This window comes from Nuphar pumila, chromosome 10 (genome assembly GCF_984573655.1).
Source record: "Nuphar pumila chromosome 10, dmNupPumi1.hap1.1, whole genome shotgun sequence".
In the NCBI taxonomy this organism is placed as follows: domain Eukaryota; kingdom Viridiplantae; phylum Streptophyta; class Magnoliopsida; order Nymphaeales; family Nymphaeaceae; genus Nuphar; species Nuphar pumila.
The window spans coordinates 31,183,698-31,199,904 of record NC_143258.1 but is presented as its reverse complement, the minus strand read 5'-3'; the positions used below and the strand labels follow the sequence as shown (position 1 = coordinate 31,199,904).

Sequence of the window (16,207 nt, the reverse complement as noted above, 5' to 3'; positions counted from 1 at the left end):
GGGTATCTAAAATACATAGAATAATAAACCCTCAGAATGTCGAGTTGATGCTTGAATGTATGAGTGGATGGACGTTGTTGAGTCAGTTCTGTATAACCTTTGTGAAGGTGTCATGATCGGTATACGATTGGACCGACTGGGCAATGACCCATGTTGTATCTGCACGACTAAGCGAAACTTGATGATCTGTCCTTAGATACGTGGGATACGAATGTGCCAAGTATGAAGACTTGAGCTAGACATCCCTTTGAGACCCGGAAGAGGTCAAGGCTAAGTCGTGGAGACTTGAGTAATTATTCAAATCACAATCCAGAAGAGGCTTGCGCTAAGTCGTGGACACTTGAGCGGATGTTCAACTCATAGCCCTGAGGAGGCTCTTGCGATATACGCTAAGTCATGAAGACTTGAGCATCGTAATTGCGAACTGCGACCCTTAGTGGTCAACGTATTTACTTGAGTTGAATGGATATGTGATTGCTTGCTTACCAGACCATCAATGGTTCTGAACCCGTTTAATGGGGATTTGAGGTGTTGAACCTATGTTGCGATATGCAGAGCAAGGCGGCATCGAGTTCCAGGGTTTCTTTAGACAGAGTTGTACTGCTTCCTTTTATTGAACCTACACTGCTCTTCCAAGCAGTGGTGTTGTAATAAACATGTGGTTTTTGATAAAATGGAACACTTTGGTGGTCAATGAGTTGCTTGGCCACATACCTGTAATGTGCTCGGAGCTTTCTAAAATTGACGACTCATTATCGTCTGATTCCGCTGCTAAAAGCTTTCTAAGGTTTCGCTGCAAAGAAAAAAAAAAGAAATTCATGAAAAATTTAAACTTAGTTTGTTTTGGAAATTCGGGGAGTTACATGAACCTAGTTGGGTTTGAAGTCAAAGTCAAAGTCCTTTTTGGTCCCAAACTTTGGTTTAATTTTTTGAACCCAGACCCAGCCAGCTTGGGCTAAGTTTGAACCTGTTGAACCCAGTTGACTTGGACCAAACCTAGTTTGGTTTAAACCACTTAAGTTTAGTAGCTTGACCTGCTCTTCCTCTTTCTCAACTAAGTCGACCTCATCTAACCTAGTCTGACCTCTCGAAGGAAGGTTCGAACCTCGTTTGAAGCAGTCAGAGCGTTTCAGAGCAATTTTTTTCGTAATTTGAAGTAAGTTCGCTTCGTTGATCCATCTCTCTCAAGTATTTATTTGTTTGTATATAGCATATACCTTCTCAAGTAGTATCTCACCCTAGTCCCTGGTTGAGTCCTCTAGGACACTTTAGTGTTCACGCGTTCGCCTTGTGACTATCGTCGGATATGTATGTTTCAATGCACAGTATATGCATTCTTAAAAATAGTATCTTGCCCAAGTTCTTGGTTGAGCCCTCTAGGACACTTCAGTGTTCACACGCTCGCCTTATAACTATCGTTGGATGTCGATTCTCGCATATATTGTCTTAAGATTGCTGTCACGTTTTATATCGGCAAAGCTTTTGTTTAATTGTAATTTACCATTCGCTGTCGCATCGTATGATGCCAAGGCTCCCTGCTTTCTATAATTTATGATTATGCCTTTAAATTAAGCATTTTATCTTGCCGTCGCATCGAACGATGCCAAGGCTTCTCTGCTTTCTACAAATATATATGTAGAATATTTCGTTCGGTTTCACTCCCCAAACAATAAGTATATACATTTCTTTACGTCGTCGCCATATAAAGCGCATGCTTCTGCTTATACTAAATATATGGCGCGTAAGTGAGCGTTCAAATGGAGATCAACTCTCAATCGCCAATGTGATTCCATTACCGCTCCTCGATCAAGATTTTGCTTGACGAATGAAGCCCCTATTAGAAAGGCTTCGCTTTTGCACAAAACTATTTTTTCGTAAAGACTAAGTCTTTTGCGTATGGCCTCGCTATGGCGCAAGGTTTCAATCAACCTTGATGGATGCAAAGTACGCACAATGGTACACATCCATTTCCTGAGTTAAAGCGTAGCGATTTCTCCATCAAAGAAGAGAAGTGCTGCTGGAAATTCTGAAAAGATGCTCTCCGAGCTTAAAAGAATCGCACGCTTCCTCATTCAGAGAGAGGGAGTGCTGCAGAAATTTCTGAAGAAGCTCAACCAAGCTCTGAAAGAGCAGAGCATGTTACTCCATCATGCAGAGGAGGTGTTGTCCATATGCCCTCAGTACTTTCTACAACGTAGAAAGGTTATACTCACTCCTATCGTCAAAGCGAAGGAAGTGCTGTCAAAATGGTTGGCAGAAGAGCTGCCTGAACCAGTTGAATAGAACAAAGATGCCCTGTTATTGAAACGTTGCCAGAATTGCCCATTTCCATGTTTTGCTTGTAAGGACACCTTACTCGTAAAGGCCGTTGTGCCAGAGTAGTGGTTGCGCCTTGACTAGGCTAAGTGCTCGTTGCGGTGATATACGCTAAGCAACCGATTCATTGAGATTGTGTCATATGCATGCTCATTGAGAGACTGATATACAACTAGACTCGTAAGGGCCGCAGAGCCAGAGTACGTTGTCCACCCGGTAGAGGTGAGATGCTCGTGATGGCCGCAGTGCCGAGAGTAGAGTCAAGCATGCATATGAATAAAATGAAAAGACCCCGCGATTGATGATCGTATTAGGGGCGCACTGAATGGAGTCAGGTACATCTTCTCAGCGACTGCCCTATAGGCATGCATTAAGTAGCTTGTCAGACTGGCAGACCCCTTCAGAATTTGCTCACCATGGAAGATGGTGATGGTGTAGACTTGAGTGACATATATTATCTTCGAACCTGATAGAGTTTATGATAGTCTTCGTCACTCAGAGGTATGAAGGTCCTGGTTATCCTTAAATATCTAAGGATTGAACCCAACTACTGCAGTAGCAGGATGCATCCGAATACCTAGTAGGGACTTCTTCTGGTATGAAATGTACCATCCTACTAGGGGGATGGGGTCAACAGGCCTCTGGGGTATCTAAAATACATAGAATAATCAAACCCTAGATCGTCGCGTTGATGCTCAAATATACCTCCCTTAAGCTCAAGGGGAGGGGTTAAATATTGAAACAAAGTATTAGCTTAGGTTCAGCAATGCTTGAATGCATGAGTGAATGAACGTTGTTGTGTCAAGTCCTGCATAACCTTTGTGAATGTATCATAATCGGTATACCATTGGACCGACTGGGCAAGGACCCATGTTGTATCCGCACAACTAAGCGAAGCTTGATGAGTTGTCCTTAGATTCGTGGGATACAGATGTGACAACTATGAAGACTTGATCTAGACATCCCTTCGAGACCAGAAGTGGTCAACGCTAAGTTGTGGAGACTTGAGCAAATATTCAACTCACAACCTTGAAAAAGCTTGTGCTAAATCATGAAGACTTGAGCAAATGTTCAACTCACAGCCCTGAAGAGGCTTGCGCTAAGTCATGACTTCAGCCTTTTTACGTCGTTTACAGTTCGTTTACTGAATATAATGCTATAGTTATTTTACTGAATATTCAGCTAATTATTTCAGTGCAGTATCTACATGACAAGGTACCAGAAAACTCAGCAAAGTGCTCGAAGAGAACATCGACCGAATGAATTTGCAGAAAGACACACTATCAATAATTTTGTACGTATGAAACCACTCTCAGTTATACATTAATGTATGCCATAGGTATGTATATTAACAAATGCACATTTGTTCTAAACAGACTATACACGATTTCGTCATGTATATTCAAAGCAAGGGAAGAACCATGTCAGTCTGCGTCATCACCCCTTATTTTATGATATATCGATTATCTGATATGTTTATTTTGTCATTTTATTTACTAATGTACCTTCTTGTTTTAAACTTACTATTATTACTGTTTCGTTCAATAGGGTATTATCCGTCGAATGCCATACGCGACTGGATTTCTAAACGGAATACAATACTAGGGTGATAATGACCAAATGACAAACTTTTTTTTAAGTGAAAAGGTTTATGACCATATCGATTTGTAAGATGTTAAATCTATTTAAGATTGTGTTTTGATTTTTAATATCGATTTTAAGCTATCAATAGGAATTTGCATATCGATTTAAGATATTGTTTTGATTCTTAATATCAATTTCTATGTTGATTCTAAATATTGATTTTTAAGACATTGTTTAGATTCTTAATATTGATTTCTATGTTGATTCTTAATATCGATTTAGGATATTGTTTTGATTCTCAATATCGATTTAAGATATTGCTCTGAATCTTAATATCAATTTCTATGTTGATTCTTAATATCGATTTAAGATATTGTTTTGATTCTTAATATTGATTTCTTTGCTGTTTCTTAATATCTATTTTTAAGCTATCAATAAGAATTTTCATAGCGATTTAAGATGTTTTGATTCAATGCTGATTTCTAATATCAATTTAAGATATTGGTTTGATTCTTAATATTGATTTATATATTGATTCTTAACATCGATTTTTATGGTATCAGTACGTATTTCCATATCTATTTTTTAAGATATTTTATAATCGATTTGCAAATATTGATTCCTACATTGTGGCAATCAGAAAATCATTGGGTCTTATATGTGTTGGATATATACGAGAACAAAAATTATGGCTATACAACTCCTTGGACTATGACATTGGTGTAGATCGTGACATTGTGCATTTGGTAAGTTTCTATCTTTAAGATTACCGTATCTTATACCGTGACCCGAAATTTACTTGTTTTTGCATAAACCACATGTTAGATTTCTCAAAGACATGTTGGGTGTCGACATTGACCTGTGGAAGCTTCACGTCACAGAGGATGTTCCTTTGCAAAATAATGACGTCGATTGTGGCGTCTTTGTAATGAAGTATATTGAAGCAATATACTATGGATGAGCACCAGAATTCACCGTTGTATGCTGTACACTTAAACATTATTTATTAACCTATATTATTGATTACTACATTTTTATATTGTTCTCATTTCTGGGTTTTTTTTTCAGGATGATATACCTGGATTCCGTAAAGAACTATGCGAGGAATTGAAGGATTTTCTAGTTGAGGATGAAACAAAAACCCAAACTGCAAGATTACCCAGAAAGCTACAAAGGACGCAAGGCCCATAGAAGTAAGATGAAGTCATTTTAAACGTCTACCCGTTCTCAAGGATAACGTGAAGATGATTATATTCTACTGCTAAGAGAGAGAGAGAGAGAGCAATTTTTGGTTCAACTTTCAATTTCCAAATTTTTTGTGTACAAACATTTATAACAAATTTTGTAAGACTGTACAAAATTCACATTGATCCATAAACCAAAATCACGAACCTGGCACATGTGTGTTGAACACGCAAATCGCCACCTCAAGCGCCCAAATCGCAATAATGTAAATTTCGCAACAATTCAAGATATTATAATAATTTTTGTAAGATATTGTTTTATTTGTTAATATCAATTTGTAATATATTATGCTTAATTATTGTATATAGATTTCTAAGATATTATGTGTTTTCTAATGTCGATTTGTGATATATTGTTTGGCTGTTAATATCGATTTGTAATATATCATGCTCAATTGCTGTATATCGATGTGTAAGATATTATTTGTTTTCTAGTGTCGATTTTTATGATATTTGTAGTATGATTTTTATTATAGAATTACAAAGAATTATAACATTACAACACAATTAGCGTTTAGCGTTTTATAGCATGAAAATGCCACTGATTTGCTTTTATGAGTTGTGTTCCTATCGCCATTTACATAATGATTGATAAAAGTCAAATGATTTGCACAAACATTGACTGTGCAATTTTATCGCAATTTGTACTCATGCACAGTGCAATTTTTATTCAAATGTGGCTGACATAGACATCATTGTGTAAATCGTTATACCATTGCGATTTACACAATGACATTTGTCTTTTAGACAATGAGCTTTGTCTAATTGAATGAAACATACCATCACAATTTACACAATGACATATGAAGGCTACGTGCTATCGCGATTTGTTTTTACGGACTATGTTTATGTCAACGATATTTTCTAATCGCTTTTACGAGCTATGTCTATGTCAACGAAAAGCAAACATTACAAGCCTTTGGTCACCACATACATCGCTAATCCCTTTTGCAATTTTCATTCACGTAGGGTGAGCATCACAACGATTTATGAACAATACAAGTCTTTAATCGCTTATTGGATTTTCATTGATGAAGGGCGAACATTACAAGCCTTTGTACACCACATACATCGCTAATCCCTTTTGCGATTTGTAAGATATTATGTATTTTCGAGTATCGATTTGTGAGACATGGTTTTGCTTGTTAATATCAATTTGTAAGCTATTATGTTGAATTTCCGTATATCGATTTGTAATATATTATGCTCAATTATTGTATATCGATGTGTAAGATATTATGTGTTTTCTAGTATCGATTTTTATGATATTTGTAGTATGCTTTCTATTGTAGAATTACAACAAAGAATTATAATATTACAACACAGAATTATCTATTTACAACAAAGAATTATAGAATTACAACAAAGAATTATCGATTTACAATAAAGAATTATAGAACTACAACAAAGAATTATAGAATGCTAAACATTACAACGATTTGTAAGATATGAAAGTTAAATGCTACAACTATTTTGAAGCTGAAGAATCCACACGTGATTCCTGTGTTGCGTTGCTCGCTTTTGAATTGAACAGAGCCTTTCATGAAACAAAACAATAGCAGACACTACATTAAGTTCAACAAGAAATGCTAACATCCTCCCAAAATTGTTACATACCAAAAGACTTGTCATACTCGTGCCATCGTTCTACTCAAACAGGTCGGGTGGATTGCAGGTTACAACATTGTAGTGCACGTCTGTATGGTATTGCTGCATGTTGGAAATTACATAAGTTAGATATTGATAGATTGCATGTAATACAATTTACATGGAAAGCAATATACTATATTACATACCTGTTCATGCGAAGGGCTTGGTTGCTTAGAGGTTGGTTTTTTATTAGACATTTTCTTGCCAACCAATTCCAGTGCACCCTTTGTCCTCCGACGATTGCGATCAGAGGCAGGTTTCCTTTTGATACCCGTTGCTAGGTAAATATTCTCATCATAATCTACAATGTTTACTCCTGACTTGTCGAAGATGATGTTTACGCTTCAGCGCAACTTCTCACAAGGGTAAAGGGAAGCATGATTTTTACCTACGTTGTTCGATCCCATTTTCTTAGATTGGTCTTTACGAGCTGCAACAGACTCATGGTAAATTAACTGCACTTTTTTAAGTAATTCTTTTGACACATTTCTCATACATACATAGGTTTCTTCGCTTTTCGATGCCAAATTTGCAACATGCATAAATGACCTACATAGTTGTTGGTAACGGGAGACTATTTGACACTTCTCATCAATACTAGATGAACTTACATTATTTGTCTCTAGCAATTCAATCTTTGCTTGTCTCGTCCATCTTCGCATTATATATGACTCAGGTATTTCTTGTATCTTCTCTTGATTAAGTGCCTTTAACGGATGATGACATAAAATACCTTTGAATTCAAACATTTTTCACATACATTCAACTGTTCTGTTGTCAACATTGTACGTAACATGTGTTTTTTGCCTTTTTGGATACTCTTCGCCATACCTTACAACATGGTATTTGTGCACATTCCCATATTGCATATGTTCTTGTATGTTGCAATTTATGACCTGTATAACCTCCTTCTTAGTCCATTCAAATACAGTTAGTGTATACAGATTTGCAAGTCGCGTCAATATTTTCATGCCCAAAGTTACAGAGCGGGTGTTGAAGCATTTCACATATTGTTCAAACTCATTCTATCTAAGACTGTCTACAAATAATTCATACTGTTCTATGAAACAAAACATTGTTAAATATGAATATAATGCTTTTTTTAGTGTGACATGCATAGATTCAGCTCTTTGTGTGCTTATCATACCTAAACAAAAGTATTGTCTTCCATATGCCAATGCCCACTTCTCTTTATCTGCATATAAATCTTGTAACCACACACAATCTTCAAGGTCGTACATCTGAATCATTTGCTCCCAATCAGACATAAAGGTGACCTTGTCTATGCTCTCAAGTACACACTATCTAAACTTTTTATCAAACTCTGTCTTCTGATTAAAAATATGTCTTATGTTCTTTGCTGCATTTTGAAAGATATGCCACAAACATAAGCGATGATGTGCATATGACCATATATGAGACACTGTAGCTGCAATTGCATGATCACCATCTATAAGTACAGCTCCAGGGTGCTTCCCATTCATTGCCTGTGTAAATACTCTGAACAACCATTCAAAGGTTTCCTTGGTCTGGTCATATAAAAAAGTGCCACCTAATATGCAACTTCGTGAGTGATGGTTCGCTACGACAAATTGCGCAAATGGCCACTGTTCCGTGTTAATCTTCACTGTCGTATAAAAAAAAAAGCACATCATTGAAGCATTCATAATCCACTCTTGACTTTGAATCTGCCCAAAACATATTCACAGCATACCCATCTTCATCCAGTTGCATTGCACTAAAGAAACCAGGGTCAATGTTTGATTTTTTCTTTAGGTAATCAACCAAAGAACATATTCATCCATTCTTCATGTTTTCTGACCTCTTCCTTCTCAAGTGGTTTCTTAGATCCATAGGTGTGAATGGTACATTCTCGCGACCACCATCTATGTGCACGCAGAAATTGTATGTCTTTCTTGGTGCAATGCCAGCGGTATCAGCTATTTCAGCAATTGTAGCATGCACTGCAGTTACTTTACAATGTGACCTTAACATAGGAGTCATAAATGAAGCGTTTAATTCATGATTATTATCATTGATTAAAGTATGAACTACATATTCCCCATTCGGAAGTCTTCTTAACGCCATTCTTGATGGACAACCGCATCTTGAATCTAGGTTGCTCCTTGTTGGATTTCCACTTGACTTCTTCCAACCTTGCTTTGAACAAACATATACCTTTCTCACCACGACACCCTGTGCATTTTTTGCCCAAGAATACCTTCTAACACTAAAGCCAATTTTTAAGGCATAATCATTGTAAAATTTGTATGCAGCTTCCTCATTATTAAACTGCATTCCCTCTACGGGAATAGAGTCCAGTGTACTATCATGTAGACTTGAGGTGCCTTCACCTTTGTCAAGTGCACTGTTATGATCGTCTACCTCATTATCGAATTGCAATTTGTCTACTGGAATATTCAAGTCAAGATTGAATCCAATGCCTGCACCCTTCTTATCATGTGCATCATTAGTGCACATATTCAATTCTTTAGGTGCGTTGATAGTACGAATGTTCGTTGCTCTATGACTTTTCAATGATTGAGATACGTCATCTTCACTGCAACTAGTTGATATGCTCAACACTGTCATGTGCAAAATATCAATTTGCGTTAGCCAATGCATACGTTTACTATGATTTATTCAAGATGCATATAACAACGACTACCGATTAGTTAAGCATAATAGCTTACAAATCAATATTAACAAACAACACCATATCTAACAAATCGATACTCAAAAATACATAATATCTTACAAATTGATATACGACAATTCAACATAATATATTACAAATCGATAGTAACAAACAAAACAATATCTCACAAATCGACAGTAGAAAATACATAATATCTTACAAATCGATATACGACAATTCAACATAATATATTATAAATCGATATTAACAAACAAAACAATATCTCACAAATCGATAATAGAAAATACATAATATCTTACAAATCGATATACAACAATTTAGCATAATATATTATAAATCAATATTAACAAACAAAATAATATCTCACAAATCGACAATAGAAAACACATAATATCTTACAAATCGATATACGGCAATTCAGCATAATATATTACAAATCGATATTAACAAACAAAACAATATCTCACAAATCGTTACTAAAAAATACATAATAGCTTATAAATCGATATACGACAATTTAGCATAATATTACAAATCGATATCAACAAACGAAACAATATTTTACAAATCGACACTAGAAAACACATAATATCTTACAAATCGATATACAACAATTCAACATAATATATTACAAACAAAACAATATCTCACAAATCGATATACATGTTACTACAACTGCAATTTGTGTTACATTGCATATACTGAGTGAATGGACGATACCGATTGGGAGTAGAGGCCCTTGCTCGCATCTGTAACCAAGCATTCTTGTCAATAGGTCACAACATCTTACAAATGTCTTCAAGTTTCCAACCGTTGAAATGATAAAATCTACTTGGAATAACAAAACAACGCCTTAATGACACTCACGATGACATACATTCTTCAACAATAGCACGATGACATGAAAAAATACTCACGACATTTTAATGGCACTTGTTGAAATGTTTGTACTTCATTGCTTTTTTCCATACTGCCTAACGAAAATGAAGAAGAAGAGAAGACTGTAAAAAGAGATGGCCGACAAATCTCCCTTGACGCTCACCAATGATCGAACCAGTCGTTCGATTTATAGTTATCTCCACGAGGTAGGAACGAACCAAGAAAATATTTCTATCTAACAAGTGTCTTTCTTTGTTTCTCCCTCTCCTCCTCTTCCTCTTCCTTCTTTTGTTTTTGTTTTTAGCTTGTGCTACAACAAAGACAGAACGTGCAAATGTATATACGGGGAGCGGGAAGATATTTTCGCCCAACGCATATCTATCTTACGGAAGGACATTTCTGTCTAAAGCATATCTACCTTTTTTTATATGTTATTTTATTATAAAGTCATCGTGGGCAACATTGACATATGAATTATTGTGGGTCCCGTACACACAGGAACACACAAATTTGTGTTTCAGGAAGAACACACAACACCCATTATGATAGAAGAATATCTGAAAGACCTATAATTAAATTATTCGTTATTGGATAAGCCTACTGGGAAAATCGTGGGTTGAGTACATCATCTCGTGTGTGTGTGTGTGAAGAGAGAGAATTGTTTCATCGTGGACGTAGATTGTTTGAATGTGCTGAGATTTCTCTATTAAAGACATACAAAAGCAGTATCATCAAACCAATCCTTTGAACTTTACACAAGCTGTTTTCAAGAGAAGAGAAAAAAAAAAACATGAAAAGACAAGGAAATAAAAAAAAAACTTTAAGCAATATTATATCATTGCACTCCTTCAAAAACAAAAAACATCAAAAAAAGAAAAAAAGACGCTATATCATTGCACCAAATTTATTTAAAAATTGAATCTGCTGGGTTCTGCCTTTTCCATCCTGTTTCTTCCGTAGGCCTCATTGTTATCGTTTCTCTTGCTGTTCCGGAATGCAGCACACCCGATCACGTAGAGGATCACCATTACAATCAGCATTATCACGTTGATAAATGAGACCTTCCTCCAATCCTTCTTCAGGTTGGCCAGGACCCCAGCCTTGCACGAATCACACCTATAGCAGAGCTGATCTTGATCATTGCTCCACCTCAGGCAATCTGCGTCGGTCATCACCGTACCTGGGATTGGCACCCAAGTCGTCTCGTTCACGTAAGTGAAGCCGCAAATAGCTGGTGGCTTACAACAGCCCGACTGCATAAAGTAATCAACTGTTAGGGCAAAACAGGCCTTTAAGGCATTTCGATTTTTGGTTCCCTGATCTGCTGTATAGAGCTTTCATTTATGCAGATGTGTCTCTGTACAGAGATTAACCTATTGGGTTCCGGTCATCCCCCTATTATATTTTTTTTATGACGAGAAACTTCACAGAGGAAAAGCCCGGGTTGGGCCCCATGACCACTCTGCCTTATGTGGCGCACCTCTGAAAGCTATGGACGCATCCGTGCACCAATGGGGTTTTCATCTTAGCACTGTCACAACCACCCTGTTGGCCAGGTGGGCGATCACTGCAGTGGTGCCATCCCTCGTATTCATCCCTGGGATCTCATTTATGCGAGTTATTTTGATCAAAATTGAAGCCCGTACATGCGATCTACAGTGCCCATTTAGCGAAGATTGACACTTGAATCTGGAATATGATAAGTGTGAAAGATTTTTTGGTGATTAAAAAATCCATGTCTTAAAAAACACTAAAAATATTATGATTTAAAAGATAATGTTTTCTCATTGAAAAACACGATCGAAGAGCCAATTGACAGGGAAGGCTGGCATGATTGAAGGGAAAGAACGCTTGAGTGACTCACCTTACCGGGCTCGCAGTGGCCTCACTGGGCTCGCTCTCACCTTTAGGGGCTCTGAATCCAGGCTTCGCCCTTCAAGAAGTGCACTTAGGGAAGCAAAGCAAGCAAGCCAACTAAAGTGAGGAAGCGATAGCGACCGATAGATGAGGGAGCAAAGCGATTGAGCGATACATATTAAACTAATAAGGCAAACATTCCCTCTAGCCCATTAGGGAAAGAGATAAAGGATGCGTTATAATGTAAGCATCCCTCAAGCTCGTTAGGGCGAGAGACTCTGGAGGGGATAAGGGATAGAAATATCGTTGGGGATGTGACCCCTAGGTATCTACGCAAGACTAGCTAACTAAGAGCTAGAGAGCTTATATCTAACTATACCAGCTCCTCAGGGACATGGATAGCACTGTTATAATGGGGGTTAACCATTTAGTTACCCTTCCCTACGACTATTGTCTCCCAGTTGGTTCTGTTGTTTCAAAACCCATTTGTGGGGTCAGATTTGATCCAAAGCAACTTGCATCAATGAGATCTTGGAATAGGAATGATGGTAAGGGGGATGGGTGCAGAAACCAGGTTGTAGATTAAGGGCTCATCTTAATTTTAAGATTCAATGCAACATCTATCTTCAATGGATGAAGATAGTGGTGTTGAAATATTTGGATTAGAGAAATATGATTAGGGAAATCATATTTCTTGATCTTTAAATTTGTTTATGTTAAATCATTGAAAAGATCAGAAATAAATAAATAAAACATAATGTGAAAGCATACCCAAATTTATTGTTTTACCGATAGATCTTGATGGGTTAAATCTTCTAAAAGCCTCTACAGGTGACCTTTCTTTTTTCTCTAAACCTATCGAAAGAGGAATAATTTTCTTTCTTGATCAGAAAGCAGAAAGCAAAAAAAGAACAATCACTATATATAGTTTTGAATATTATTATCACCATATAGTCTTCTTTTCCATTTAACCTATCATAAAATCAAAAAATTAATATATAAGAGCACATAAGATATCTAGGCATTATTACAACCATACTAAACAACATAATGAATGATTAATTACATAGGTAGCCCATGTAAACAAGTGACAGTCCTCCTAAACCATACCAGGGTGCCTAGCCAACGTCTCACAAGAGTCCCTTAAGGAGAGCATTTCGTCTCCTTTTATCTTTGTTAAATTAAGTGTGAAACAGGTGCACGAGATGACATAAGTCCAATGACGTTTTTCTTTTTCTTTTTTACAAAATTTTCATTTAACGTCCCACTTCTTGTCTGATATTTAAATTGTCAAAATGAAGATCTCTGTTGGAGTAACTTAGTATAACCGTGAGCTAGCTACATGTAACAAAATTAGGACTATTATTCATCAATCTTAGCTTAAAAATTTATGGGATTTTATATCTTTTTTCAGTGTTCATAATCGAGATGAAGGCATTTTCCTCTTCTTTTTCTTTAGTGAATGTGCAGATGAGGTGGCACACGTACAGGCAGCGGTCAGGTATCAAGAGAAGAGAAGAGGCTCGAAATAAAAGAGAAAATTTCATATAGGGGACAACATTTTGCCGTTAATTTCAAATATGAGCCAAACTTTTCCTGAAAACTGTCAAACCAGGGACTGCATTTCTTCTTATTTTTTTTAACTTCAAATTACAATAGTGACCTTCATGATTAAGAGTTTAAAGTTAAAAGTCTGTTTACTTTTTTTTTTTTTTTTACGAGGATGAATGAGTACTTTTCAGTTTTCAAGGAACAAGAAACCAAAAAGAATTCACGACTTTCCAAAACGATGGACGGTTGACATGAGGTCCCTCTTTGGCAGTTTCCAAGAAAAGGTTGGTTCATATGTGAAATTTGAGAAACATGTGACCAATATTTGGAATAAGGGGCAAAAGGTTGTCCTAAATAACAAAATGAATCTCTTGCACGGTGGGACCACCAATCACGCGTGGAATAATTGATTGCCCACCTATTATAAATATAAAAAAATACTTAAAATTATTTTTTAATATGATTTTAATAACTTTAACACGTGTCACGTTCTAATTGACACATAATATTTTTTGGCCGATTCACTTGAGTATATCGGTATCGAACCCGATTGACCTGAATATATATGGCCAAAAGATACAGGGCCGATGGCCGATAGCCGATAGTGACAACAATATTGTGATAATCTCATTGCCTTTTCATTTAATGGAATATTATTGTGGTCTAGAGAATACGAACCGCAACTTGGTTAACGTGGGACAAGGACTGCTCCAAATGGGTCCGTTTATGAGTATATATGGACACGACCCTCATTTTTATTATCGGCCTTTTTCATTCCATAAGATATTTATTAGATCCTTACATCTATCTACCTGATGATCATCCATTTTAGGTACGTAATAAATTTATTTTTTTACTCAGAAAAACAGTTTTAAGGATTAGAAGCTTAGCGGTGCTGGCTCTGCCTACAGTAGTTAATTACAGTCGCTGTCCCTTGTCCCAAGCGAATCCTCACGCCTCCCCGAGGAAAGAAAAGCACAGTATCGTCTTTGACCAAGAATCCAGACTCAGTTTGGTAAATTTATTTAACAATCGGAACAACAAAGGGTCCCGTCTTGGGTCAGCCGACTGGATCAAGTAAGGAAGCATACCAGACGCGATATTTTTGTAGAAAATTTTCATTAGGAACAGTACATAAGAGGACACGACACGAGAGTGAATTGTGGTATCCTTGTGACAGGGAGGGACACGAGAAATGAAGAACAAACACACACACACACACACACACACACAACGAAAAACTAGAAAAAAGAAAAGAAAAAGGAAAAGCTATTTATTGAAATTAAATAAATCAAGAGGAAATTAAAGCAAGCACTAACCTCGATGGGGCTGAGGGATCGGGTGTAGAAGGCATCTGCCGATTCGGGGATGCCGCCGGGAGCTATCTTCTGGCAGACACCGGCCTGCTGGATGCAGGAGACGATCTTGACCCAGTAGTTTTGGTTGGAGACTCGGTCCTTGAGCCAGCCGGAATAGTCCTGGAGCCGGTACTCCAGGTGGTTGCGGTTGAGGATGGCGTGGCCAGATCCCCGGGCAGTGACGGAGAAGGCGAAGACGGTGAAGCCGATGAGGGCGACGACGATGAAGAACATGGCGGTGAGGTAGAGTCGGAGCAGCCATGAGATTCGGTAGCAGGCCCCCGCGAACCCCGCTAGCGACACCACCATGATGGCCACCCCGATGATGATGATCGGCCACTGGAGGAACCTCAGGCAGTCGGTGGCGTTCGCCCGCGTGCTCAGCCATATCCCTCCGCCCAGGATCGGCAGCGATATCAGGAACGTCAGGAAGTTGATCGCCCCGATCAACGAGTTGCTGGCTCTCAGCATCTTCCTTCTTACGTCCTCTGTTAGGGTTTTGTTTCTGCGGAGACTTGCGCTTTGGGAAGATCCTGGATTTGCGGATGGAGGTCGGTGTGAAGACGGGGCGGGAGGCTTACTTTACTAGGTTATGTGGTTTCGCGCGCTCCCCTCTGGCTTCAATGCTAAAAGCTGACGGGGGGCGAGTTTTGTCGTTTCTTCTACTTCTAGGCGAAGTTTTGATTTGGGTTTAAAGAAAATAAATTATGCTTTCGGTCGCCCGTCGTTTTCGACAGAAATGAGCAAAGCGTGCCACATCCACATGCATGACTTTCAGGGTCGGTGTGACGAGACCGACTTCCACGAGATGGATCGCTGAACTGCACCACTGCAGGTCGCACCCCACCCATCCAGGGAGCTTCGTACAGCAGCAGCATAGAGTATCAGGTGGAAATGTCAACGAATCAGATAATTCAGATTTGGGTCTGTTAATTCGACCGAATCTAAATCCATTCAGTTCAATCCTATTATTATGTAGTTTTACACGGAGCCGTACCTGTGTTTTATGGGGCATGAGGCGGAGGGAAAAAATGAGCCCCCTATTAATAATAGGATTTCGGGGGCAGCACTTCCGATTTTTTTTTAAAGAATCAAAATAACAATAAAAT

At 37.9% G+C, this 16,207-nt stretch overlaps 1 protein-coding gene across 1 annotated transcript; it reads right to left on the bottom strand.

Moving 5' to 3' along the window:
• Positions 1 to 11,038: 11,038 nt before the first annotated feature.
• Positions 11,039 to 15,705, bottom strand: LOC149826604 (tetraspanin-3-like). Its single transcript, XM_090020077.1, has 2 exons — positions 15,060 to 15,705; positions 11,039 to 11,585 (listed from the first exon to the last, which is right to left on the bottom strand). The coding sequence occupies exons 1-2, from the start codon at positions 15,567 to 15,569 to the stop codon at positions 11,241 to 11,243; spliced, it is 855 nt and encodes a 284-aa protein (XP_089876203.1). The 5' UTR covers positions 15,570 to 15,705; the 3' UTR covers positions 11,039 to 11,240.
• Positions 15,706 to 16,207: the final 502 nt, after the last annotated feature.